Source organism: Pan troglodytes, chromosome 12, assembly GCF_028858775.2.
Source record: "Pan troglodytes isolate AG18354 chromosome 12, NHGRI_mPanTro3-v2.0_pri, whole genome shotgun sequence".
Classification (NCBI taxonomy): Eukaryota; Metazoa; Chordata; class Mammalia; order Primates; family Hominidae; genus Pan; species Pan troglodytes.
The window spans coordinates 107486558-107512143 of NC_072410.2; the positions used below are offsets into that span (position 1 = coordinate 107486558).

The 25586-nt window shown below is 37.4% G+C and overlaps 1 protein-coding gene across 9 annotated transcripts in view; it reads left to right on the forward strand.

Moving 5' to 3' along the window:
- NBAS (NBAS subunit of NRZ tethering complex) overlaps window positions 1-25586 on the forward strand; it is a 393028-nt gene that overhangs the window by 179158 nt on the left and 188284 nt on the right. For all 9 annotated transcript variants that reach the window (XR_010149189.1, XM_001161679.8, XM_009442024.5 and 6 more), the window contains 4 exons: window positions 248-350; window positions 3741-3970; window positions 8851-8963; window positions 16878-16991. Coding sequence is in view for 8 of the 9 variants with exons in the window: in XM_001161679.8 (XP_001161679.4) it covers window positions 248-350; window positions 3741-3970; window positions 8851-8963; window positions 16878-16991 (560 nt within the window). In the remaining variant the exon portion in view is untranslated. The remainder of the gene's footprint in view (window positions 1-247; window positions 351-3740; window positions 3971-8850; window positions 8964-16877; window positions 16992-25586) is intronic.

Sequence of the window (25586 nt, forward strand, 5' to 3'; positions counted from 1 at the left end):
GCTATGACAGACCACTTTGTCACCATCTCTAGCAGTGATGCATAGCTGCCCAACTTTCCCCTCTATCTTTAATCCAAGTGTTTTCCTGTCTATTTAAAGGAGATATATTCTTTTTGATCATTTGAGAGCTGATGTGGATGTAGAGTGGTGGTACCAGTTTTTGTTTTTTTAACTTTAGATCATTTGAAGAAAGAGATTTTAATTGTTTTCTTTCCCTCTTCCTTGTCTTTTTAATGTGTTTTTCCAGGCAGCCTCCTGTCAGTGAGTCTCATTGGAGAACGTTGCTGCAAGACATGTTAACTATGCAGCAGAATGTATACACATGTCTAGATTCTGATGCCTGCTATGAGGTAACTCTAGAACCATATACGATTTTTTTTTAATTCAACAATTTTAATTGTTATGGTTTATTGGATACAAGAATGATGACCATAAGCTACCCTGGAAGTAATATTATTTAATAATAGCTAATAACCGACTAGTGCTTTATAGGTTGAGCACTTTATTCCTTAACCTCCTGTCTCCCTTGTCTTTTTTCATTGCAACACTATCTGTTTAGTAGGTTAATCATCAGCTAGAAAATGTGAATCGTACTTGACTTTTCTCACTTCCATAGTTTTGGTGGTCACTAACACTTGTCTAATGCATCTGAGAAAGACCTTCAAATCTGTCCTGTCTTCATCTCTGCTGAACTGCAGCAATCCCCCTACTTGTTTCCCTACTTCCAACTCTCTGGTTTACACTGATAAAGAGTATTTTTCTAAAACAAATCTTTTCATGACACACTCCTTCTAAAAATTTGTTGTTGTTCCATATCAATAATCAAAAAGTAGCTCTGCTCCTTAGCATGACATAGGAAGCTATAGAAGATGCCAGCTCCCTCACCTCTTCCACTTTTGTCACTGTCCACCATGTACCCTATGTTGCAGTAGCACCATCAAGCCTGTCATCATTTCCTCTATCCACCGTGCTGTTTCATGTTTCCCTCACTTTGCACACGTTGTTCCCTTGGCCTGGAATATATTCCTCTTTCCTTTACTTAGAAAACTCCTAATAAAAGTCCAGAACTCAGCTCACTAATTATCTTTGTCCTTCCTCATAAGTTGCCTCTACTATGGTCTTTCTTTAAAATGTAGTTATTTGTTTATTTGTGCATTGCTTCCATTTGGTCCTCAGCTCCTAGACAGGCATTATTATATCATGTGAACTCTCATATCCCCTAGTGCATATTATAACATATGGAATATAAAGGATACGTAAGAAATAGTTGTCAGTTGACTGGGAGTATAATCCAGGGGGATTTACTGATTAATTTGGAATAGATATGTACACCTGTGTGTGGGTGTGTGCGTGCGCGCGTGTGTCCAATTGCCAAGTCAGAGGCAGAGTATCAGTATATATATTTCCATTTTCTGTGTGTAAAATCTCCAAGTCAAAGGCAGTTTACCAATATATATATTTCCGTTTGTGTGGAAAAAATGACCTAACTCATTTTTAATAACATGCAGTCTAAAACAAGTTTTTTTTAATTAGAATTTTCTTGTTAAATAAGCCAGACACAAAATCATAAAGAGTATTTCTTGTGTCGCTTTGCTCTTATACCACAAAGCATAACCCATTGATGAAATCAGAATTGTAAAAATAGGTCTCTGCTTTGTGAAATTGTTTAGTTTTTGAATTCAGGGCGATTTTAACAAAAGTGTGCTAATGTAGACTGTTGAGAAATGAATGGTTTTATATTTGAATTTCAAGTTTTTAAATGCGTGAATAACTAATGTTTTTATTGATGATTGCAGTCTCTGACCACATACAACTGCCATTGTCTTCCCCTTTTGCATCTAAAGCAAAACCTGAAACCAACTTCATTAGAACATAATTTGTATGCACATGAGATCTAAAACCCAACTGTCACTAGTGTGTTCGAGGTAGTGTTTGTGCATTGGAGTGGCATTATTTTGATACATTCCTGTTTCTGATTCTGATTGCAAAATTGGCAGTAAGTGTATTACATTTGAGTTAGTTTCTGTGTGGAGTAATCCAGCAAAACAACTTATTATATTACATTTTAAAAATATTTTAACACGTTTTTATTAGGCTTTGATATTTTAATGACTTCTGTCCACGGGTCTCCCTTGTTGAGAAGACATTGGAAAGCATATTATAACAGTTTTGAAAAGGCTCTAGGAGACAGTAATATAGATTTGACAAACTTAAAATTTAAATATAATTTAAAATATACTATGTTGTCTTAGTGACTTGGTTGTTAGATTTTGCTGTCCTTGGAAAATAATTTGAAAGTTCAGTGGCATAATTTTGAAAATGTTAGATAAAGATTTATATATAGCCTGTAGAACAGAAATCTATGTTGTTCATTTTAGCAAACTGTTCCAAGTTTGAGGGTGAATATATTTTTCAGTATTGGACATTGACTCCTTACAGCTTACTTGAGTAGACCAGAGAAATATGGAGAAACTATGACATATAAGTCATTTGGATTAGACGTATTGTAAGCCATTTTTATCTGTCAGATATAAGTGATTAGGGTTGCTCTTTAATAGTTTGCTTTCTGTCACAGTATCTATTTTATAGCGGATCCCTCTTAGATATAGTGTTTTTATCCTTATCAGATATCTTAGCAAAGACTTGTCTAAAAATGCCTTCTGCAGGAAGCCTAGACACAAAGAAGTGAAAATAAGAGCATCCTATGGAGATTGGATGGTCTTCTTAATTATACTGAAACTCTTGCTTCTCCATTAAATGTTACTTTTTAAAAATCTCTTATTTCTGTGCTATCCTTATCCAACCGTAGAGTGACAGGGAAGTGCATTTTTGGGGAAGTTCTTAGACTAATTATATGTAACGTTGTTAATGTATGTTTAAAAGGATTGCTTTGTTTATATAAATCTCAATTATAGAAGTAATTTTATGTTAATTGATGTTGTTAGTTGTCTAGTAGAGTACAATGATATTTGTATGAATACCTTCAGTGTCTCTTGTTTTATTTAAATAATTTTTAATATGTATGTTATTAAAAAACTCTACATTATAATATATTGTAATTTTAATGACTGGTTGTAAGTATAGCATTTGTGGAGTGGCTATTTAGTTCATAAGACTGAATTCAGATGCTTCAAGCAGTTATGAATTATATGTATTATATTCAAAGATTTTTCTTTTAAGAAATTAAAATGGGGCTGCATGCAGTGGCTCATGCCTTTAATCCCAACACTTTGGGAAGCCAAGGTGAGAGGATTGCTTGAGCCCAAGAGTTTGAGACCAGCCTATGGACAACATAGCAAGAACCCATATTAAAAATGAAAATTAAAATTAGGAAAAAGAAAAAAACAGAAATGGTTAAAAATAGTTTTAAGCAAAATGGGCCCTGTTGAGAGTGGGACAGTATGTGTAATCCTGTTTTTAATGAATATCAACTTTGGATACTTGACCCAAGTATTTATTGTAATAAATTAAAATATTATGCTTAATTTTGGTTTAGTCAATGAAATTATTCTTTCTAAAAGATTGACTTTTTTTAATTGAGGGGAAAGTCACATAATGTAAAATTAACCATTTCAAAGTATACAGTTCATTGTCATTTAGTACATTTACAGTGCTGTGCAGCCACCACCTCTAGGGTGGATGTGTTTTTAATTTCTTTCATTTGGATTTCAGAGCCTTCATTTCACTGAGAACTGAATCTTCCCTCTCTATAACTAATTCCAGTTTCTCCTTTTTTCCAGATATTTACAGAAAGCCTTCTGTGCTCTAGTCGCCTTGAAAACATCCACCTGGCTGGACAGATGATGCACTGCAGTGCTTGTTCAGAAAATCCTCCAGCTGGTATAGCCCATAAAGGGAAACCCCACTACAGGGTCAGCTACGAAAAGAGTATTGACTTGGTTTTGGCTGCCAGCAGAGAGTACTTCAATTCTTCTACCAACCTCACTGATAGCTGCATGGATCTAGCCAGGTAGAATAACTCTATATTCTTCCCTAAGATGGAGGGGGAGAGTCAGAATGTACAAACTGCATTGTTATTCTTTTCTTTACCAAATATATTATCACAGATACAGATTGACTACACTATATGGGGCACAGTTATTTTTTGCTTGAATATAAAAAGAAAAACTATGTTATGAATGTCCATCAGCTTCTTAAACATTTTTCTCCAGTGCGCTTTCCCATGGTCATTTTTGCTGATTATAAGGCTGTGTATTTCTCTTCTGTTGGAAGAGATTCATGTGATAGCCTATAAATTCAAGTTCTGAAAATTTTCAGCATGCGTAGGTAATGCCTGTCTCGTTCATGTAGCTTTCACTTTGTTTAGAGACAAGGGACCTAAATGCCAGGGCATAAGTCTTTTGAAAAAAAAAAAGAGAGAGAGACAAGGGACCTGATTAGATGATAAACCTCCGAAGTCACTTCCTGGCTGAAATTTCTAGACTATGAGTTCAATTCCTCTCTTGTCCCCATTGTACTCCTATTTTAGCTCACCCCTCTTATTTAACACTAGAAAGGTGTGTTCATGACCTGAGTTCTCGTAATTAGGTATACCCAATTGCAGCGATTTTTTAAGAATAATTCATTCAGGATTTAAGGTTGCTTTTTTAAAGTTAGTTTTTTATAAAATTAAAAGAGCGTAATAAATCTAGATCAAGGAATAAAACATGTATCACCTCTGTATTAATGAATCTTAAAAGCTTAAAAAAGATAATCTTCCTTGTTCAACATTTCAGAAAAGTGGTTTACAGACAGTCCCCAACTTAAGACGGTTCAATTTCCAATTTTTCAACTTTATGATAATGTAAAAGTGATATGCTTTCAGTAGAAACAGTACTTTGAGTACTCATGCAACCACTGTGTTTTTCACTTTCAGTTCAGTATTCAGTAAATTACATGAGAAATTCAACACTTTCCTATAAAATAGTCTTTGTGTTAGATGACTAAAAGCCTAGCCAAACTGTAGGCTAATGGAAGTGTTCTTAGCACTTTTAAGGTAGGCTAAACTAAGCTATGATGTTTGTTAGGTTAGGTGTATTAAATGCATTTTGAATTTATGATGTTTTCAACTTGCAATGGGTTTATTGGGATGTAATCACATTGTAAGTCGAGGCACATCTTCAATTGTATTATGTCCTCTGTCCCCTGCCTGCTGACTGATACGCTGCTGTTCTTCCACTAGCCATTTTCCAACTCTCGTTTGCAGTGTCTAGTTCCTCTAATACGTATTTCTCCTTCCATTTGTACCCTGGACATCTGAGTCTGTTTTGTTTCTCTTTGTCTGAGATCCCCTTTCTAGACCTGCTCTACTTTTCTTACTCAGAGTTGTGTTGATCCTCATTCATTTCTAGAGACATACTTTTTAATTTATTTTTTCCTCCTCAAGGCAACTGACAATTTTTCTGAGGCCCTGAGTTTGTCATGTAATCTCTCAGTTTTTGTTTCTTGATCAAATAAACTGAAGAAAGGTAGAATCTCTTCAGTAATAAGGTGGCTATGGTCTCTAGCAAATTATTTACTTATTTGTTATTCTTACTGTGTCTGATTTTTCTAACACTGTGCATCCTAAGCTTATCCTGTTTTCTCAGATTTTCTGGTTAACAGTCTATAAGAGATTATACATTTTATTTGATAGGAATTATCCACTCAGTATTTAAATAAAGTAATGAGATTTTTGAGCCCAATCGTTTGCCCACTATTTTGCATGTTATACCTGTATATAGTTTTACAAAAATGAGATAATACTATACATTTCTTTTTATTACACAGTTTTTTCAGTTGTTTATTGAGCTAGTGTATACAGATCTGCAGCATTTTCATATGCTTTACAGCATTGTGTTGAGTGGTTGTGCTAGATTTGTTTAGTTCTTTTCTGACTGCATTTAGTACACCTTTTCATTGTCCGAGAAGCAGCAGAGTGTAGAGGTTAAGAACACAGCAGTTTCTAGGGCCAGATATCTATGTGCAAATCCACTTTTTTCCAGCTAACAGGTATGTGACCTTGGGCCAGTCATCAGGGCCTCAGGTTCTTCACCTGTAAAATGTGGATAATAGTAGGCTTATATCATAGGGCTATTGTAATATTAACTGGGTATGTAAAATAGAACTGTGCCTGTTGTAGATGGATCATGCAAAGTGGAATTGCTGAATCAAAGGGTAAGCACATGCAAAATTTTGGTCTTTGTTATCATGTGGCACCAGTTTATTTTCCATTCCCTAAGGCACTAAAGGGCCCCTTCTCTAAATTAATTTTCAGTCTTTCCAATGTTTGCCTGTTGAACACCTTCATTTGCACTTTTTCATTTGAAACTTGTTTCTAGCCTTTACTTATTTTTCTTTTGGGGTGTTCATCTTTTTACTATTGATTCTTAGGAGCTTATTTTGAGGCATAAGGAATATTTGCCCTACGCCTATCTCAAATATTTTACTACATTGCCAAGTTTTTATTATATATGATTTATCTTTCCAATTGCTATTCAGATTTTTTTTTAAATTGTGGTTCTTTTACAATTTCTGTCTTTTCTGCCATCCTTTGAAAGACCTTTAAATCCCAAGACTATTATGACAGGTTTTCATATTTTTTAGTGCTTTGATAGTTTTATTTTTTACATTTCAGTTTTATCTTTATTTGGAATTTATTTTGATATTTTGATTATGGTAGCAATTGGAGCACCTTCATTTTACAAACATGCTGTATGTGTGTAACGTGGCACAGCACTGATTGCAACCTATGAGCCTGGGTGTATTTTAGTGTTTACAGTTATGTCGAATGTAGAGAATAACCCATACATTCTTAATGATTAAAGTATTATTTATTAATTAGCATTTTATTTAGGAAGCAATAAATATTTAAACAATACAAAAAGGATATGTTGGAGAGATTCATTTTCCCCCCAGATGACTAATATTTATTTCAGACCTAGCAACGCTTAAAAGTAACTCCTGCACCGAGTCCCCTCATTCCCCCCACGCACGTGATATCTTATCTCAGAAGGAATTATGTTTCACAAACCATGTTATTGAACTTGACAAAGTTGTTTAAAGCAGTTAGCTCTTTCTTTTCTCCTAAGCGATTCTATTTTTATTTCAAATGATGAAAATACCAAATAGTCTTTGAAAATACCAAATAGCCTTTGAAACTGGGAATTGTATTTCACCTCAATCTTTTTGCCAGGTGTTTCCCAGAGATCGTTTAAAAAGCCGGTCCTTCTATATTTCCCCTTCATTGCATCTCTTTCTCTCTTGCAAGGACACACCTTCATCACCTTCATTTCACAAACATGCCCTGTGTGTATAATGTGGTACCAAACTGATTGTGACCTGTGAGCCTGGATGTATTTCAGTGTTCACAGTTATATTGAATGCAGGAAATAGCGCTTACATTTTTACTGATTAAAGAGTTATTTATAAACTCTTTATAAATAAATTGTTGAGGAAGCAATAGATATCCAAACAATACAAAAAGGATATATGTATTGACAATAAATCTCCCTCCTCATTCTAGTTCCTCTAACTTTATCCTTCCGTCATTTTTAAATATCGGTTTCTTATGTATCCTTCCAAAACATTTGATTAAATGTTACCTCTTCTTTCTTAAATCATGAATAAATTCTTACTATTATGCATACCTTTCTATGCCCTGTTTTTTTTTTTTCACTCATATTCTGTATTGAAGGTTTTTTCATGTGAGTACAGACAGTTCTATTTTATTCCTTCTTGATGGTTGTAGAACATTCCATTATATAATTTATTTAATTTGTTCCTGATTTGGTATGCTTTCTTTCATTTTTAAAAACAATTTCGTAGTGAGCATCCACAATTATATGTCTTTGAGCATGTGCGAGCCTATCTGTAATATAAATTTTTAGAATTTATTTGTAATTTAGAATTTATTTGTAATTCCTGGGTCTAGAGTAAAAAATGTAAAAAAGTACATTTACAATTTTGATAGAAACCACAAAGAGGTTATAGACCTTTCACACTTGAATCAACAGTAGATGTGAGTGCACAACTGATTTAAATCCTCCAGTTTTACGAGAGCAGGCTTGGCCTGTATCTGTCACTCAGTCATATGGATGCCATACTGGGGCTTAGATACCTGCATCTCGTGATCTGTGATTCTAGCATTCATGAGCCCATTACCGCCTGATCTGTCTTTCTAATCTTACATTCCAATGTTCCTCTAAACACCTTTAGAGAATGAGTTTATTCATTAAGTGAAACATTTATTAAATGCAGTTTCTTTGAATTTAAACAAAAATTTACTTAAAATATTCCATGGGAATCCCACATTCTTAGCTTAGCAAATCACTTTCTCCTATAGTTCATCTCAGAACTGTGTATTACCAACAGATTTCTCTTTTTTGATCAGAAAGATGTTCTCTGCATTTCCGTAAGTCGTTTCTTGTTTCTTTTGAGACATCACATTGTGACCAAATCAAGACATTTCTGTTTTTCGTAGAAGGGAAACTGGAAATTATCTGAACTTCATCCTTTAAAATTTTTTTTTGTAATAGAATCATAATGTTTGCATTCAACAGTAAAAACGGCACTGAACACAGAGTTATGATGCTTCCTACCATGATGCCATTATGTACTGTGGATGTAACTGTGGGCAATTACTTCACTTCTGTGAGCTTCGGTTTTAGCTCCCTGAAAAGGCAGATAGATGATGATGTTTGCCTACCTCAGAGGCTTGCTATGAGGTTTAAGATAACAGAAGGCATCCAGCGGAATGAATTCCTGGGATGTGGTAGATTTTTGATAAATATGTGTTAGATCTCATGGTGTTGAGTATAGAAAGGTGAACATATGTTGCTTCTTTTTAAAAATTTATCTAATTTCTTCTAGGTGCTGCTTACAACTGATAACAGACAGACCCCCTGCCATTCAAGAGGAGCTAGATCTTATCCAAGCCGTTGGATGTCTTGAAGAATTTGGGGTAAAGATCCTGCCTTTGCAAGGTGAGTTTTCTACTTACTGTTGCATTGTTACTAACTTATATTGCAGCAATTTACTAGTATTCTTTTTTAGTTTTTAAAACTAAAGAGTAGCTTTGGTCATGTAATCCATTAGCAATAGATCCTGCCGTTGACCCATTATTTTAAATGAAATCTCAAGTGGAAACCCAAAAGAAAAAATAAAGCCAACATTTTACCATAAATTTATTTTTTAAATTTCACATGTATAACATTTAAAGAAATAAAATCGGTAACAGAGCAGTGAGGGTATAGGGTAAAAACAAAAAAAGATATTGGGGATTATGGATGAGAATATATCAGATTTATATCAGTTTTGATTTACAATTTATTTCTGTATTTTGTTTCCATTGCATAGATTAATAACTAGCTATAAATAAAAATAGTTTTTTTCTTTTTATGCTTGACTAGTATATTACGTCCATCTATTTTTTTAAAAGAGGGAACGATAAGAAATTTTTGTTTAGAATTTAATTACTAGAGATATCTTAATATTACTCAACTTCTTTTATTTGAATATAAAAGTCAACTTGGTATCATCCCAAACAAGCATCCTGCTACAGAATCACTTGTCTCATCTATTTATGCTGTGAGGACTGTTTACATCTCATGGTGTACTGGACCTTAAACCTGACCTTCCCTGTTGAGGAAGGTAGATTTTCTGTTGCATTAAATCCTGGACCTCTGTGCCCTAAATGAACAGAGTGGCTTGGTATTATTAGCAGTGTGCTTGGCTGGCTTCCTTGTAATCTGTTATCTCTGTTCTTAAGTCTGGAAATATTTGAGACTGATGGTGGTAGAGGTTTAGATCTCTTACAAGTTCCTTGGTGTCTTTGTCCTGTGTAGTGTTTAGAGCTGGATGGATTTTAGAGATATGAGCCAGTAGAGGCATTCTCAAGTTTTCAGTGGGTTTCCAACGTGGCTTGACTAAAAGTTAAAGTTTTGCATCTCAGACAAATTCATTAGGCTGGGCACAGTGGCTCACACCTGTAATCCCAGCACTTTGGGATGCTGATGTAGGAGGTTCACTTTAGTCCAAAAGCTTGAGACCAGCCTGGGCAACATAGTGATACCCTGTCTCTACAAAAATTAAAGAAGTTAGCCGAGTGTAATGGCATGCGTATGTAGTCCCAGCTACTCAGGAGGCTGAGGTGGGAGGACCGCTTGAGCCCAGGAAGTTGAGGCTGCAGTAAGCCATGATCACGCTGTTGCATTCCGGCCTAGGCAACAGACCTAGAACCTGTCTCAAAATAACTTATTAGACTCAAAAGAGGTAATATTAGTATTACTTTGAATATCATTGTTTGGAAACAATTTGTACGTGATTATAACTACCTTGTATCTTAAGCGATTTTATCTAATGTGATTGTTAAATCACTGGAAAATTTTATTCATTTGTACAATTCATGTGACTTTTGAGCTCAAAACTTCTTAAAATTGTGAAGATTGATCAGGTTTACTTTTTTCAATTCTTAAATGTCTGAAGTCATTGACTACTTCCCCCTCAAATATTTATTTAATTGCAATTTTAGTCAAGGAAGAATCCAGAGCACTATGAAACCTTTGCTCTGTTTGTATCTCTTATTAGGCCGTGCTGTTACGGATTTGACTCTGTGTGTGTGTGTCTGTGTGTCTGTGTTTTACCTCCTTATTTAATTCAAGAAGATTGGTATAATACAAAAAAATTTTTCTTACAGTCCACTCAAGTGCTACTTGAAATATTACATTAAGCCCTGATTTTCTATGCTGATCAATTAGCAGGATTTTTTGCTGGTAATATGTGTATATCAGCTGCTGGGTTTGAATACCTGCAACCAAAACCGCTGCCCTGCTGTGGCTTCTGAGAATTTTCTGACTGAGGAGTATTTTAAGAAAGACATTTGCTTTCACGTCTTGACAGCTTTCCAGCTTGATATATTGATTTGGAGTTTCCTATTAGAATGACTGTCAGAAAACCTTCTGGATGTGAAGATGGAATATTGCCTTTGTATACTTTTTGTTGTGTTTATCTCACAGATGCCATTTAGGTTTTAGCTTCTTTTGTATTCATCAGTAATATTGGAGAAAGAAAACAACTAGATATTTAGAAATTTATGGTTTAGGTATTTTTATTGTAGTCAGTGTACGTAGTTCATTTTGTCACTTTGCTTTGTTTTGAAGCCTTCTTTGCCTACACTCCAGGAGTTGCTGTTTCTCATCAAGTAAAGGCTAGCAGTTCTAACTAAATTATAATCAATGAGCTAATTGAAAACAGGAACAGAAGTCGCATGTAAAAATGACTCCCTATGTGTGAGTCTTCTGTGAAATATTTGTGTGTGTGTATATGTATATGCTTTTCTCTTTATTTTGGGTGTTTATGTAAATTTTTCTTAATATTTAAATGAACAGCCTTTGAATATTTCATTTGGTCCACCTGTTATTTCTATAATAGGGTAAGTCAGCTTTTCTGACTTACAGCATTATAGTTACACTCAGCCTGGAGCTACTTCTGCCACTTATTACTGGGTAACTGGGGGCAAGTTTTAACCTTTCTTTAAGTCTCCTCATTTACCAAATGGGGGTACTAATAAGAATCTTACAGAATTGCTTATAAGGAATGTCTGTTCATTTATAGTGCCTAAGATATAGTAAGGACTGTACAATATCAATGATTATTTTTATACTTAAAGGTATTTTTTAAATAATCATAGAATTAGTGTAGTCTTACCTGTCTTCTCATTCTCCCCACATCCTTTCTCTTCATTCCTTTTTCTTTTCTTCCTCAGATTCTTCCCCTCCCTCCTCAGCATCTGTTCATTGCCCTCTTTCCATCCCCTCTTTGCTTTCATTTAATAAACATAAATTTAGGCACTTACCCTACTCTGGGAACTGAAATAATGATGGGGACAAGGCACATTCTATGACTTTACAGGGCTACCACACTGATAAGGAGACAGGATTACCCCAGAGTGTCACGTGTGAGTTTACATTCTGGTGTAGCCACTTTGAGCTGTGTAACCTGTGGCAACAGTATCTTTGAGCTTCACATTTCTCAGATTGGGATAATAATAAAATATTCCTGACACAGTCCTGTAAGTTATATCTGGAGAAACCTTGTATTAGAAGATTCTATTCTTTATAAGTGTTTCGGTGAATATGTCGGTAGGTAATAATATAGCTAATATTTATTGAGTGATTTTTATGTTCCAAATATACTTTATATGTATTCACTAATTCTCAAAATGCCCTTTGGGCATTGTATTAGCCTGTTTTCACACTGCTATAAAGAAATACCCAAGACTGGGTAATTTATAAAGGTAAGAGGTTTAATTGACTCACAGTTCCACATGACTGGGGAGGCCTTAGGAAACTTACAGTCATGGCAGAAGGCAAAGGGGAAGCAAGGATCTTCTTCATCTGTTGGCGGGAAAAAGAAGAGTATATTTGAGAACGAGGAAGTGCCACGCTTTTAAACCATCAGTCCTAGTGAGAACTCACCATCATGAGAACAGCATGGGGGAAACTGCCCCCATGATCCAGTCACCTTCCACCAGGTCATTCCCTCAACACCTGGGGATTGCAATTCAAGATGAAATTTGAGTGGGGACACAGAGCCTAACCATATCATTTCACCCGGCCCCTTCTAGATCTCATGTCCTCACATTTCAAAACCAATCGTGCCTTCCCTGCAGTCCCCCAAAGTCTTAACTCATTTCAGCATTAACTCAAAAGTTCAAGTCCAAAATCTCATCTGTGACAGGACAAGTCCCTTCCACCTAGGAGCCTGTAAAATCAAAAGTGAGTTACTTCCAAGATGCAGTGGGGGTACAGGCATTGGATAAATGCCTCCATTCCAAATGGGAGAAATTGGCCAAAGCAAAGGGGCCACAGGCCCCTGCAAGTCTGAAACCCAGCAGGGCAGTCATTAAATCTTAAAGCTCCAAAATAATCTCCTTTGACTCCATGTCTCACATCCAGGGCACACTGATGCAAAGGGTGGGCTCTCATGGCCTTAGGCAGCATGGTGGCTCACTCCTCTAATCCCAGGACTTTGGGAGGCTGAGGTGGGTGGTTTGCTTGAGCTCAGGAGTTTGAGACCAGCCTTGGCAACATGGCAAAACCCGTCTCTATTTTTTAAAAAATTAAAAAATTAGCCAGGCTTGGTGGTGCATGCCTGTAGTCCCAGCTACTTGGAGTGCTGAGGCAGGAGGATCACTTGTCCTAGGAGGTTGAGTCTGCAGTGAGTTGAAATTGTGCCACCGCACCCGAGCCTGGGCAATAGAGCGAGACCCTGTCTCAAATTAAAACCATACCCTATGAGGTGGTGGTATTGTTTCCAATGTTCAGATGATGAAATCAAGGCCCAGGGAGGTTAAGTAACTTGCCTAGGTTGCCTAGGGTCATCCAGCTAGTTAAAGGTGGAGCCAGGATTCAAACCTAGGTAGTCTGGCTCAAGAACCTGCATTTGTAACAGTGGAGAATACTCTACTGAGGAAAAGATGTGAGAGTAAAAGATTCTTCAAGAAGGAAACTCTTACTTATCCTCTTACTGGTCAGCTAAGTGTTTGACTCCTGCGTATTACACCTTCCTGGCCTACACAATTCAGATTTGTATAATACTTCCGCAACATCACTAGTAACTTCCTATGTTGTGGACCTTTGTTGCCATTCCCAAGGGACTGAAATTGATATTGCACAACTATCTTTTGAGGGGCATTTGGAATATAGGTAGCTGGTTAGAAAATGCTTTTTACATCTGAGACGTGCACGCACGTGTATGTGTGTGTGTGTGTGTATACGTGTGTTTTATAATAGGTTTTTGAAAAATCATTTGAGATATATTCATGATTTCTGCAGGAAAATTAGATTATCTTTAATTATTAAAAGGTACGTACATGCATATCTTTTTCATGTTCATTCATTCAATTTGGAAAGGAATTTTAGGAGTTGAACACTTCTTCCTTCTTGGAAAGATAGGGCTTGAATTTATTTAACTGAGAATTCACATTTTGACATATAATTAAGCAGGCCCTAAATCAGCAGAAAAAGGGAACTGGTATAGTGATTGTCCAGAGGATCAGAAAATACGTAAGTAAATAAAGTAAAAAGTCATTTGAACAGGGTAATTGCAGTCTATTTGACTTCTGCTCTCCAAATTTATTTAATGTACTTCAAATATTAGTAGTGTGCGTCGCTTAGGGCAACAGGAGACAAATAATCAAACTTGAGTGTTCCATTAAATGGAAGTTTAGAGAAAATCATGATCCATTGCTATGTGTGGTTTCAGTTCTCTACCTTGATTTTATTGAGCTGGAAAAAGAGTGGTAAAAGTAAGGAAGTCAGTTTAGTAGAATTACTAAAGCTAGAGCTTCTCTAAGAAGAATACAATAATTCATCAACAAAGCCATAAAAGCAGCTATGAAAACTCCAGATTTTTACATATGTGGAATGCAGATAATATCTGCAACAAATTTTGTTTTGAAAATAAAATTAGAAATGTGTTAAAAGTACCTATCTCACAATTATCATATGTTACTGAATCTGGAAAAAGCCCCATAAAATAGTAGCGGATATTGAGGAAAAAACCCACAGTGTTTTTATTGTGATAAGGTATGGAAAGGCTTGAAGTATACTGTATCGGTGAGTTTTTACGATTGTGCTGTAGTGAAAAACTCAGAATCTCCGTAATATGTGATAACAGGCTTATTCCTTGCTCACAATCATGTCCACTTTGGTTAGCCGCAGAACCACCCCTTGAGACATGGTCTTGTCACAGTAGAAGGGAAAGATCTGTAGTGGAATTCCACGGTGACTCTTAACAGCTTTCACTCAGAAGTGGCATATGTCATTTCCACTCACATTAATTGCCTGTAGATGTCACAGGGCCAAGCCTCATGTTACTGAAGCAGGAATTTGGGATATGAATAGTTGCAGTGGATAATTGGGAAGAGTAATACAGTCTACAGAAGCTATACTCAGATGTAGGTATTAGCAATGGTGATTTTGAAGGAAGTAACTGAAGAGTAAGTACATTTACTTTATATTTTATAGTAAAGGCCACACACAACAGGATTATTGTTGTAGATGTATAAATATTCATTTTAAGAGAGTCTAGGCCAGGTGCATTGGCTCACGCCTGTAATCCTAGCAGTTTGGGAGGTCGAGGAGGGCGGATCACAAGGTCAGGAGTTCTAGACTAGCCTGGCCAATATGGTGAAACCCCGTCGCTACTAAGAATACAAAAGTTAGCCGGGCGTGGTGGCATGTGCCTGTAGTCCCAGCTACTCGGGAGGCTGAGGCAGAAGAATCGCTTGAACCTGGGAGGTGGAGGTTGCAGTAAGCCGAGATTACGCCACTGCACTCCAGCCTGGGCAACAGAGGGAGATTCTATCTCAAAAAAAAAAAAAAAAAAAAAAAAGGAGTCAAAACATTAGGAAACACACACTGAAGTATTTAGCAATAAAGAGAAATGTTATTTGCAACTTATTCTCAAATGGTTCAGAAAAAAATAAATGTGTATGTATATTTGTGTGTATATATGTGTAACTATTTGTGTATATATGCACTTGTATATATGTGTATTATAAATATGTGTATGTATTTGCACATGTATAAGTATTTGTGTGTGTATATACATATTCCTGTGTGAATATACAGAGGAAGGAAGCAGGGAGGGTATGCATGCATGATTGCACATGGACATGTGTGAAGGCGCAAATTATTAATCATCTGTTAACCTCAGCAAAGAGTATAGAGGATTTCTTTGTACTTTCCTTGCAACCTTTTTTGAATTCAACATTAAATTGTAGTAAATCCTTACCTTCCCCAAAAAAGCCCATTCCAGAGGAAAAATACCACCTCTCTTCTTTATCTCCCCCGTCCCTGGCCCCTCTCACCTATGTAGAAGTTTTGAGAGAACACAAGATATATGGAGAACAGCCATGGATTTAGGAAAGGATAAAGGATTCAAGGTGTGAAAACATTTAGCGAGCTGGGTTGAATTTTGGTCCCATCACTTTTTCAGTGACCTTTGCCAAAGTATTTAACCTTTCTGCACCTCAGTTTCTTCTCTTGAGGATAATAGTACCTGCCTTCTATTAATAAGAGTTTGCTGTGTAGGGTTAATATACATAAAGCACCTCCAACAGTGCCTGAGACATAGCTCGTATTCCTTTCACATCAGTTGCTATTATCGTAGTTGTTGTTATTATAATTATTGGGGGCCAGCCTCCCTGGCAGTGCTGTGTTTCTTAAAGGTTGCCATCTCTGCTGTAAATAAGTACCATTTGTTCCTAGAATATACGTAGTACCCTTTGTCTAGGGTTTTTTTTAATGTGATTTTCATTTCTTTATAGTTTGAATTGGTTTGATCAGATGTGTTTTATTTTCCTAATATCCAGTTTATGTGAGAAAATTGGGCTTATGTTTGGAGGAAGGTTAATAAATTGCAACAGTGAGCACTTTGAAGACTCCTGCCTTCCAAACTGGGGTAATGAGTGGAGATAGCAAATGTATATTTAGAGCAAGGAATGGGGCTTAGAGGGTGAGGTTTGAGGGGGCTGGTATAATACTAAGTATATGAAGTTTTTAGAGACAAATACTGTCTCGTTTAAATTTTTCCCTAAGTCCTGACATGGTACATAAAACAGTGAAACAGTTTTTTCTAGTTTCAGATTAACACTTCATTTCCTGTGCTTCAGAAGTTTGGTTATGAAGAAAAGATCAAGGTTGTACATTATTTACTCAGAAGCAATAATAATTTTGCTGTTTGTTAAACGTGCCTTTTACTTTTACTTAATTCTCCTTCATCTGATGCCTTACCCAGTTTTCATTTTCTTTGGATGCCTTGCATTAGGAAGGCCATTAACACCCTTTTGTGATGTCCCTGGTCCAAGTCTTTAATATGTCTTTCTTTTGTAGTGCGATTGTGCCCTGATCGGATCAGTCTCATCAAGGAGTGTATTTCCCAGTCCCCCACATGCTATAAACAATCCACCAAGCTTCTGGGCCTTGCTGAGCTGCTGAGGGTTGCAGGTAAGTCTTTTGAGTACTAAACTGCAGAATAAGCTTTCTATGTTATTCTTGACATCATTGCAGGAGAATAGCAGAATATGTGCTTACAGCGTCAGAAGAACAGCTTTTTTATTAGACAGGGTCTCGCTCTGTTGCTCAGGCTGGAGTGCAGTGAAATCTTCCTGCCTCAGCCTCTCAATTAGCTAAGAAGAACATCTTTGGGCAAGGATTAGTATTTTCTAGAAAAATTGACGTGTTATAAAAATGTGCCAATATTGAGCTTCTGGAACTATCTATTACTTAAACGAAGACAAGCTTATTCAGGGTGCCTCAAAGTGGTTGTGTAATCAGGAGCAGAAGTCAGTGTTACCATTTATAACCAGAAAACTTACATATAAAACAAACCAACCTTACCAGTTCACCTTCAGTGTCTAAATTTGGTTTTGTGTTTGAACCTGAACAATTTGTTAGAAAACTTTATGCATTTACTATTTGGTGGGGTTTTCATGTATTTTATCTCATTTAATCATCTCATAAATGATGTTGATTTTGGTATTCTTCTCATTTTGCAAGGGAATTTGGAGATGAGAGAAGTTAAATATTTTGCCCAGCAGGGTTAAATAGCAGGCTTTGGCTTTTAAGGAAAGTCTTTTTGACTCTACATTTCATATTTCCTTAACTACATCCTTCTGCTCACCAGTCTTTTTAATACTTTTTTTTTTTTGTAGTTTTGTCTTATGCTGATCTCTGCAAGAAGAGTTGTTCGTCATTTGGTTGTATAAGCAGTGGTTGGAAATTGTATTCATCTAAGCCACATATATATGTAACATATTTAATGGACTAAATATTTTAAAATTGTATTATGTAGGAGTCTTAAGGTCTCTAGTTTTAGTAATCGTGTGTGTCATTTATCCTTTTCTAGTCTGTGTGAAGGTATAGCATCAGCATCTTTATATTTGGACTTGCAGCAGACTGCCAATGTGATGGCAGTGTGACTGGGGCCAGTCATCCGTTGTGAGACATCTGGAATGAATGGGGAGAACAGTTCATGTGGAGTCAGAACACTGGTTCAAGTTCTAACTCTGTGCCACACATTTGCTAAATTACTTTAGTTCCATTTTCTGCATCTGGAAAATAGGAATGATACCCCCTTTCTTCACCCGTGAAGTTAGGAGAGGCCCAAATGAGTTAATGCATGTGAAAGTGCTCTGTAAACTCTGATGCACTCTGATCATCAGGGAATATTCCATAAGGATCCAGGCCACAGAAGCTAACAAAGCAGCTCAGAGGTGCCATCTGTATTTTTATGTTCCTACTAGGATTTGTTTCCTCTTTTGTCTTTGTGATGTGTTAACATAGTAACAGGAATACCTGTGGTCTTGGTAATCTATATGAATTTTTAATGGGAAGAGAGAAAGTAATATTTTTCTGCTACGTACTGTGGATACAAAGTTCTGTTACACATAGCTGCTGCCCTCTGAGAATTTAGACTCTTAGAAAGCTAGGGAAACAAGTAATTATGCTGCCAACATAGGATGTGATCATAGTGCATGGCTTCTGTAAACAAATATTAGAAGACTCGAAGAAAGGCCATGCTAATTTTTGCCTGGGGAATTAAGAAAGGTATCGTAGGTGGCCTTTACCTTATAGAGTGTTTTGGTTATCTGTTTACTGCTTTACGAACCATCCAAAACCTGGTGGCTTAAAAAACAACCATTTATTTTTCTCTCTCCAGAAAAAGAGAAAAGAGATTTTCCCAATCTCTTCTGGAGATTGGGCTCAGCTAAGCAGGTCATCATCTTTTATGAAATTTCATCAGATCGTGGCTAGGGTTGGACTCTGTCAAAGGCTGCATTACTCACATGTCTGGGTACTTGGGCTGGGAAGACTTAAATAGCTGGGGGCTGATATAGGGCTTTACAGGTGTCTCTGCTCTCTGTGATTTCTCCTTGTACTTTTTCCATTTGATGGTCTCAGAGTACCCAGACTTCCTTCTTGTTGGCTGAAGTCTCCTGGAGTCAGTGCTCCAGGAGAAACCAGCAAAATCTTCAAGGCATTTTCTTTCTTTTCTTGAGACAGAGTTTCGCTCTTGTTGCCCAGGCTGGAGTGCAATGGCGCCATCTTGGCTCACTGCAACCTGTGCCTCCCAGATTCAAGCGAGTCTCCTGCCTTAGCCTCCCGAGTAGCTGGGATTACAGGCATGCGCCACCACACCCAGCTAATTTTGTATTTTTAGTAGAAACGGGGTTTCCCCATGCTGGTCAGGCTGGTCTGGAACTAACTTCAGGTGATCCACCTGCCTCGGCCTCCCAAAGTGCTGGGATTACAGGCGTGACCACTGTGCCCGGCTGCTTCAAGGCATTTTCAAATCTAGCTTTGATATTTGGGCAGCTTCATTTCCAGTGTATTTTATTCTTGGACTCAGTTAGACAGACCTTGCCAACTTCAAGGGGAATATTTACAGACCTCACCCGAAGGCTCTAATGGGGCTGAAGGTTCTGCTTCTAAGAGGGCTCATTCACATGGCTCTTGGCAGGGGGCCTCAGTCCTTTATGGCTATTGGTAAGAGGCCTCAGTTTCCTGCTACATGGAACTCTCCATTGGGCTGCTTGAGTGTGTTCTCTCACCACGGCAGCTGGTTTCTCCTAGAGCGATCTGATTCACAAGAAAGCAAAGAGGAAGCTGTAATGCCTTTTATGATATGGTCTTGGAAGTCACACACCATCACTTCCACTTTATGTGTAGAAGTAAATCACTAAGATCAGCCCTTTGGTTATATTTTTCATTTAATCCACCTGCTCAGATTGGAATTGTCTTGAATTAAAAACAGTTAAATAACTTTGAACTTTAAGATAACTGTTTGGCACATCTTTATAAAAAGTTTCCATTAACAACAATAATAATACTCATTTTATGCTTTAATACTTATCTCAGTTCCTTCTTTGTCCTTTATAGGCAGAAATAGGAATCTCATTTTGAAAATGAGGAGACAGGAATAGAGAAAAGTTAAATAATTACTGAGGATTTTATAGTTAAGAGGTTTTAAGTTAAACCCTTTACTCATAATTCTGTTTCCACCTTTTTTGACACTATATAATAATAATCAGTGGACTTTATTGTCCTTCATTTCATTCACAAGACCTTTGCATCTGGCTATTTTCACAGACATTCAGCAGATTTTACCACATCTCAAATCAAAAATTAATTGATCTGATAACATAAGAGAAAGGAATGCATCCAAATGAGGTTATGAAAGAGACTGAGTAGTTTAGATACCTGGTCTGTTAGTCATGACTCAACCAGAGGAGCAGAAACTGTAGGAGAGGTACATGTTAAAGACTTCATTACCAGGAATGGGCTTTTACTACTATGGGGATTGGCTAAGCAAGTCTGAAATCCATAGGCAGTCAGTCAGGAAGAGAAGATCAGGAGCAGGAGGGAACTCTGTGGATATGGCCTGAAGCTGTCATTCACAGGTGGGAATCTCTCCCCAACCACCAGCTCTTTCTTTATTTTCTGACTGTTTTTTAGGTTTTTGTTTACAGAGACGGGGTCTCACTATGTTGCCCGTGCTGGTTTTGAACTCCTGGGCTCAAGCAATTCACCTGTCGCAGCCTCCCAAAGTGTTGGGATTGCAGGTGTGAACCACTGCGCCTGGCCCCATCTCTTTCTTTCTTTCTGGAAAACCTCAACCTCTTTAAAGCCTTCCCTGAAGTTCAGTCAGACCCACCAGGATTATCTAGGATAAACTTCTTTACGTAAAGTCAACAGAGTACCATATTTAATTATATCTGCAAAATAACCTTCACAATACCACCCAGATTAGAGCTTGTAGCCTAGCTAGGTTGACATAAAAAAATTATAATCTGGACCTTTCATTTTTAATTTAATGTATTCTGAAGAAATGCAAACATTTCAATGTTATGTAGGAAATAGGTTTTATATTGTGTTATAGGTGCATTTATTATAGAGAAACATTACATATTCCATTTCCAATATATGTTACTGTTACTAAATCATGAGTGTGTTATTCTATTAATAGGTTTATGAATCTCAGTGCAACATCATCCCTTTTTAAGAATTTATTTATTTAGAGACAGACTCTTGCTCTGTTGCCCAGGCTGAAGTGCAGTGGGATGATCATATCTCACTGTAATCTTGAACTCCTGGGCTCAGGGGATCCTCCTGCCTCAGCCTCCTGACTAGCTGGGACTACAGGCATGTACCACCATGCCCAGCTTATTAGAAACATTTTTCTTTTCTTTTCTTTCTTTTTTTTTTTTTTTTTGGTAGAGATGAGGTCTCGCTCTGTTTTCCAGGTTGGTATTGAACTCCTTCCCACAAACGATCCTCCTACCTCAGCCTCCCAAAGTGCTAAGATTACAGGCGTGAGCCACCGTGCCTGGCCCTAGAATCTTCTCAGAATAGATTGGGCCAATACTTGCCTTGGATTTTATTTAAACTTATGAAGCACATAAAGAAGATCGATAGGGACATATTTTAAAAGTTTTATTCAACCCTTTCTGTAACATGTTTGCTTTTTCCTCCAAACCATATTATAGCTTAGAAAATCAAGGGCCCTATACATATTTTCTATTTTTTCCTGGAATTTTTTTTTTTTTTTTTTGAGATGGAGTTTCACTCCTGTTTCTCGGGCTAGAGTACAATGGCACGATCTCAGCTTACTGCAACCTCCGCCTCCTGGGTTCAAGTGATTCTCCTGCCTCAGCTTCCCAAGTAGCTGGGATTACAGGCATGTGCCACCACACCTGGCTAATTTTTTGTATTTTTAGTAGAGATGGGGTTTCTCCATGTTGGTCAGGCTGGTCTTGAACTCCTGACCTCAGGTGATCTGCCTGCCTCAGCCTCCCAAAGTGCTGGGATTACAGGCGTGAGCCACCGTGCCCAGCCATTTCCTGGAAATATTAAAAATAATTTTAAGGCTCTTTAAAATATGAAATATATTAGATTTTTGTCCTTTTTAGCCTACATATCCAAATTACATTGTATTTGTTTTGTAGCTGAATTATTTGTCTCATAATTGAAAATAACATTCCGAATTTAATCTATGCCATTTTTTTGTTTTTGTTTTTTTGAGCCAGAGTCTCACTGTGTCACCCAGGCTGGAGTGCGGTGGTGCGATCTCAGCTCACTGCCATCTCTACCTCCTGGGTTCAAATTTATTCTCATGCCTCAGCCTCCCGAGTAGCTGGGATTACAGGCATCCTCCACCATGCCTAGCTAATTTTTGTATTTTTAGTAGAGATGGGATTTCACCATGTTGGCCAGGCTGGTCTTGAATTCCTCACCTCAAGTGATCCACCCACCTCGGCCTCCCAAAATGCTAGGATTACAGGTGTGAGCCACTGTGCCTGGCCTCTGTGCCCGTTTAATTGAGAATTTACAGTCGTACTGCACAGCAATGGTGCATGAAATTTTGGTCAACAACGATCTCATATGCAATGGTGGTTCCATAAAATTAAAATAGAGCTGAAAATTCCTATCGCCTAGTGACATCAGCCGTTTTAACACGTTATTCACCTTTTTGTGGTGATGGAGATGTAAACCTCCTATACAGCCAGTTGTGTAAGTTTGCCACGTATAGTTATGTTGGTACATAATTCTTGGTAAAGATAGTAAATGACTATGTTACGGGCTTAAGTGTTTACTATACTATGTTATTTTCAAAGATGCGCCTCCTGTTTATAAAAGAAAAAAGTTAACTTTAAAATAGCCTCAGGCAGGTCCTTCAGGAGGGATTCCAGAAGGCATTGATATCATAGGAGATGATAGCTCCATATGTTATGGCCTTGAAGGCCTTCCAGTGGGACAATAGGTGGAGGTGGAAGAAAGTGATATTTATGTCCTGACCCAGTGTTTGGGCTAGACTAATATGTGTGTTTGTGTCTTAGTATTTAACAAGAAAAGTTTTAGAAAGTTAAAAAAAAAAAAAGGCTGGTCATGGCGGCTCAGACTTCTAATCCCAACACTTTGGAAGGTTGAGGCAAGTGAATCACTTGAGGCCAGGAGTTCCACACCATCCTGAGAAACATAGTGAAATCCTGTCTCTACAAAAAATAAAAATAAAAATTTCCTGGGTGTGGTGATGCATGCTTGTAGGCCTAACTACTTAGGGTGCTGAGACAGGAGGCTGCCTTGAACCAAGGAGTTCACGAGGTTACAGTGAGTTCTGTAAATATTGATCATGCCATTACACTCTAGCCTGGGCGACACAGTGAGATTCTATTGTTGTTGTTTTTTTTTTTTTTAAAGTTATGGTAACCTATAGTTAACTTATTACTGAAGAAAGAAAAATATTTTTTTACTAAATTTCATGTAGCCTCAGTGTAGAGTGTTTATAATGTCTGCAGTAGTGTACAGTCATATCCTCGGCCTTCACATTCACTCACCACCCAACAAACTGACACCCAGAGCAACTTCCAGTCCTGTAAACTCCATCCATGGTAAATGTCCTATACAGAGTTACCATTTTTTATCTTTTGTACAATATTTTTACTGTACCTTTTCTATGTTTAGATACACATAATTCTTACCATTGCATTCCAGTTGCCCATAGTATTCAGTACAGAAATATACTGTACAGGTTTGTAGCCTAGGAGCTATACCATATATATAGCCTAGGTATGTAGTAGGCTATACCATCTAGGTTTCTGTGAGTGCACTCTGTGATATTTGCTCAAGACGGAAATGCCTAATGACACATGTCATAGAATGTATTCCTCTTGTTAAGCAACTCATGACTGTATTTTTTTGCGCCTTTCTATTATGTGCATAACTTGATGCTGGGTATTGAGCATCCAACTGTGAACCAACCCCTGTCCGTCAAAAGCTTACATTTTAATAGATAATAAAGATTATTAAAAAGATAATCACAATTTTTTTTGTCCGGATAGCCTACCATTCAAATAAATTGTTTTAAAGAGAGTGAAAAGTAAAGGAATATGTTGAAAGGGCAACGAAAACCTATATTTTATGTAAAGAAATAAAATATTTTATGTAAAATATTTTAAAACATATTTTCTAAAACTTTTGGGAAAATAATTTTAGATCTTTTAACATGAGCTGAATTTTTCTTGTATATTTTTAGACTCTAGAAACTTACTCTGATAAATAAAAGATTAGTACTGTCAGTGAAACTATAAACTTATTTTGTGTTTAAGGTTTTCCCCCTTTATATTTGTCATTTAAGAACACTCAAAGGGGAAAATACTTTTAAAAGACCTGGCAAAAATGTTTAAAGTCCCTGTTGGGACAAAAACTTTTTCTTCATCTACTTTGTTTCAAATGGTTGGTCAGGTGCCTGTGAATTAATTGACAGTAGACAGGAGAAAAACAAGATTTTTTTTTACAGATGCATGCAGAAGTCACTTAGTGATTAATAACTCTTGAATAGCAAGAAGTAAGGTTTATATACCAACTTAACAAAAAGGGGGATGGGGTGGGAGGGGCTAGGGCTTCAGTGGGAAAGTATAGAAGGTTCTGTTGGGCTTTTTGATGCGAACTGACAGTCTCTGTTCCAACTGAGTTCTCAGGAAACTCCTGTGGAGGAGGTTTAATTGCAGTTTTATTTTAGGAAGACAGTGCTTTATTCAGATAAGATAAATTCAGTTAGGATTTCTTTCTGCATCTTCTGTAGCTCAAATGTTTTCACTTTGAAATAACCCGCATGCCAGAACTGTGATCCCTTGAGCCCCAAATTATTTTCATTCTGTTAGCCTTTAGAAGGAAAAAAAGTCAAAAATTTAATGTAGATAGTGTGTTGGCTAGCATAGTAATGTTGTGGCTTTTGCAGATCACAGGCCGGTTGGCTCCTCACGTAATAAAAATGAACACAAGCCAGGTGTGTTGGTTCACGCCTCTAATCCCAACATTTTGGGAGGCTGAGGCAGGAGGATTGCTTCAGTCCAGGAGTTCGAGACTGGCCTGGGTCACATAGCAAGACCCTGTTTGTACAAAAAATAAAAAAGTTAGCCAGGTTTAGTGGTATGTCCCTGTAGGCCCAGTGACTCTGGAGGCTGAGGTGGAAGGATTGCTTGAACCTGGGAGGTCGAGGTTGCAGTGAGCAGTGATAGTGCCACTGCACTCCAGCTTGGGCAACGGAGAGAAACCACATCTCTAAATAAATAAATACATGCACACGGGCACACGTGCACATGCACACATGCGTGCGCACACACACACACACACACACACACACACACGGCCAAGCAGCTTTCCCAGTCAACGCTTTTATTTTAGGGTTTGGGCTCAAGCACATGGGAGACAGCAGAGGCACAAGGACTCTGTAGACTCCCTGAAAAAAACGGTAGGGATTTTTTGTTGTTGTTTTTGATTTTGTTTTTAGGCAAAGAGCAGGAATTGATATCTGTGGTAAAGTATGCCGGCTGGGCTGGGCAGCGCAGGTGAGTGGTAGGGTGTGCAAGTGAGTGGTAGGGTATGCAGGTCGGTGTTATTTGGTTGCCATAGTTACCTTAAATAATGGGTCACTTGGTGGTCTGGCTGGTAGCAACAGGCCGCAGATGCATTTCCAGCCTTTGTTCCCCAGGAGAGACACTCCACAACCTTGGTTTGATATTTAGATTTTCTTAAGTCCAT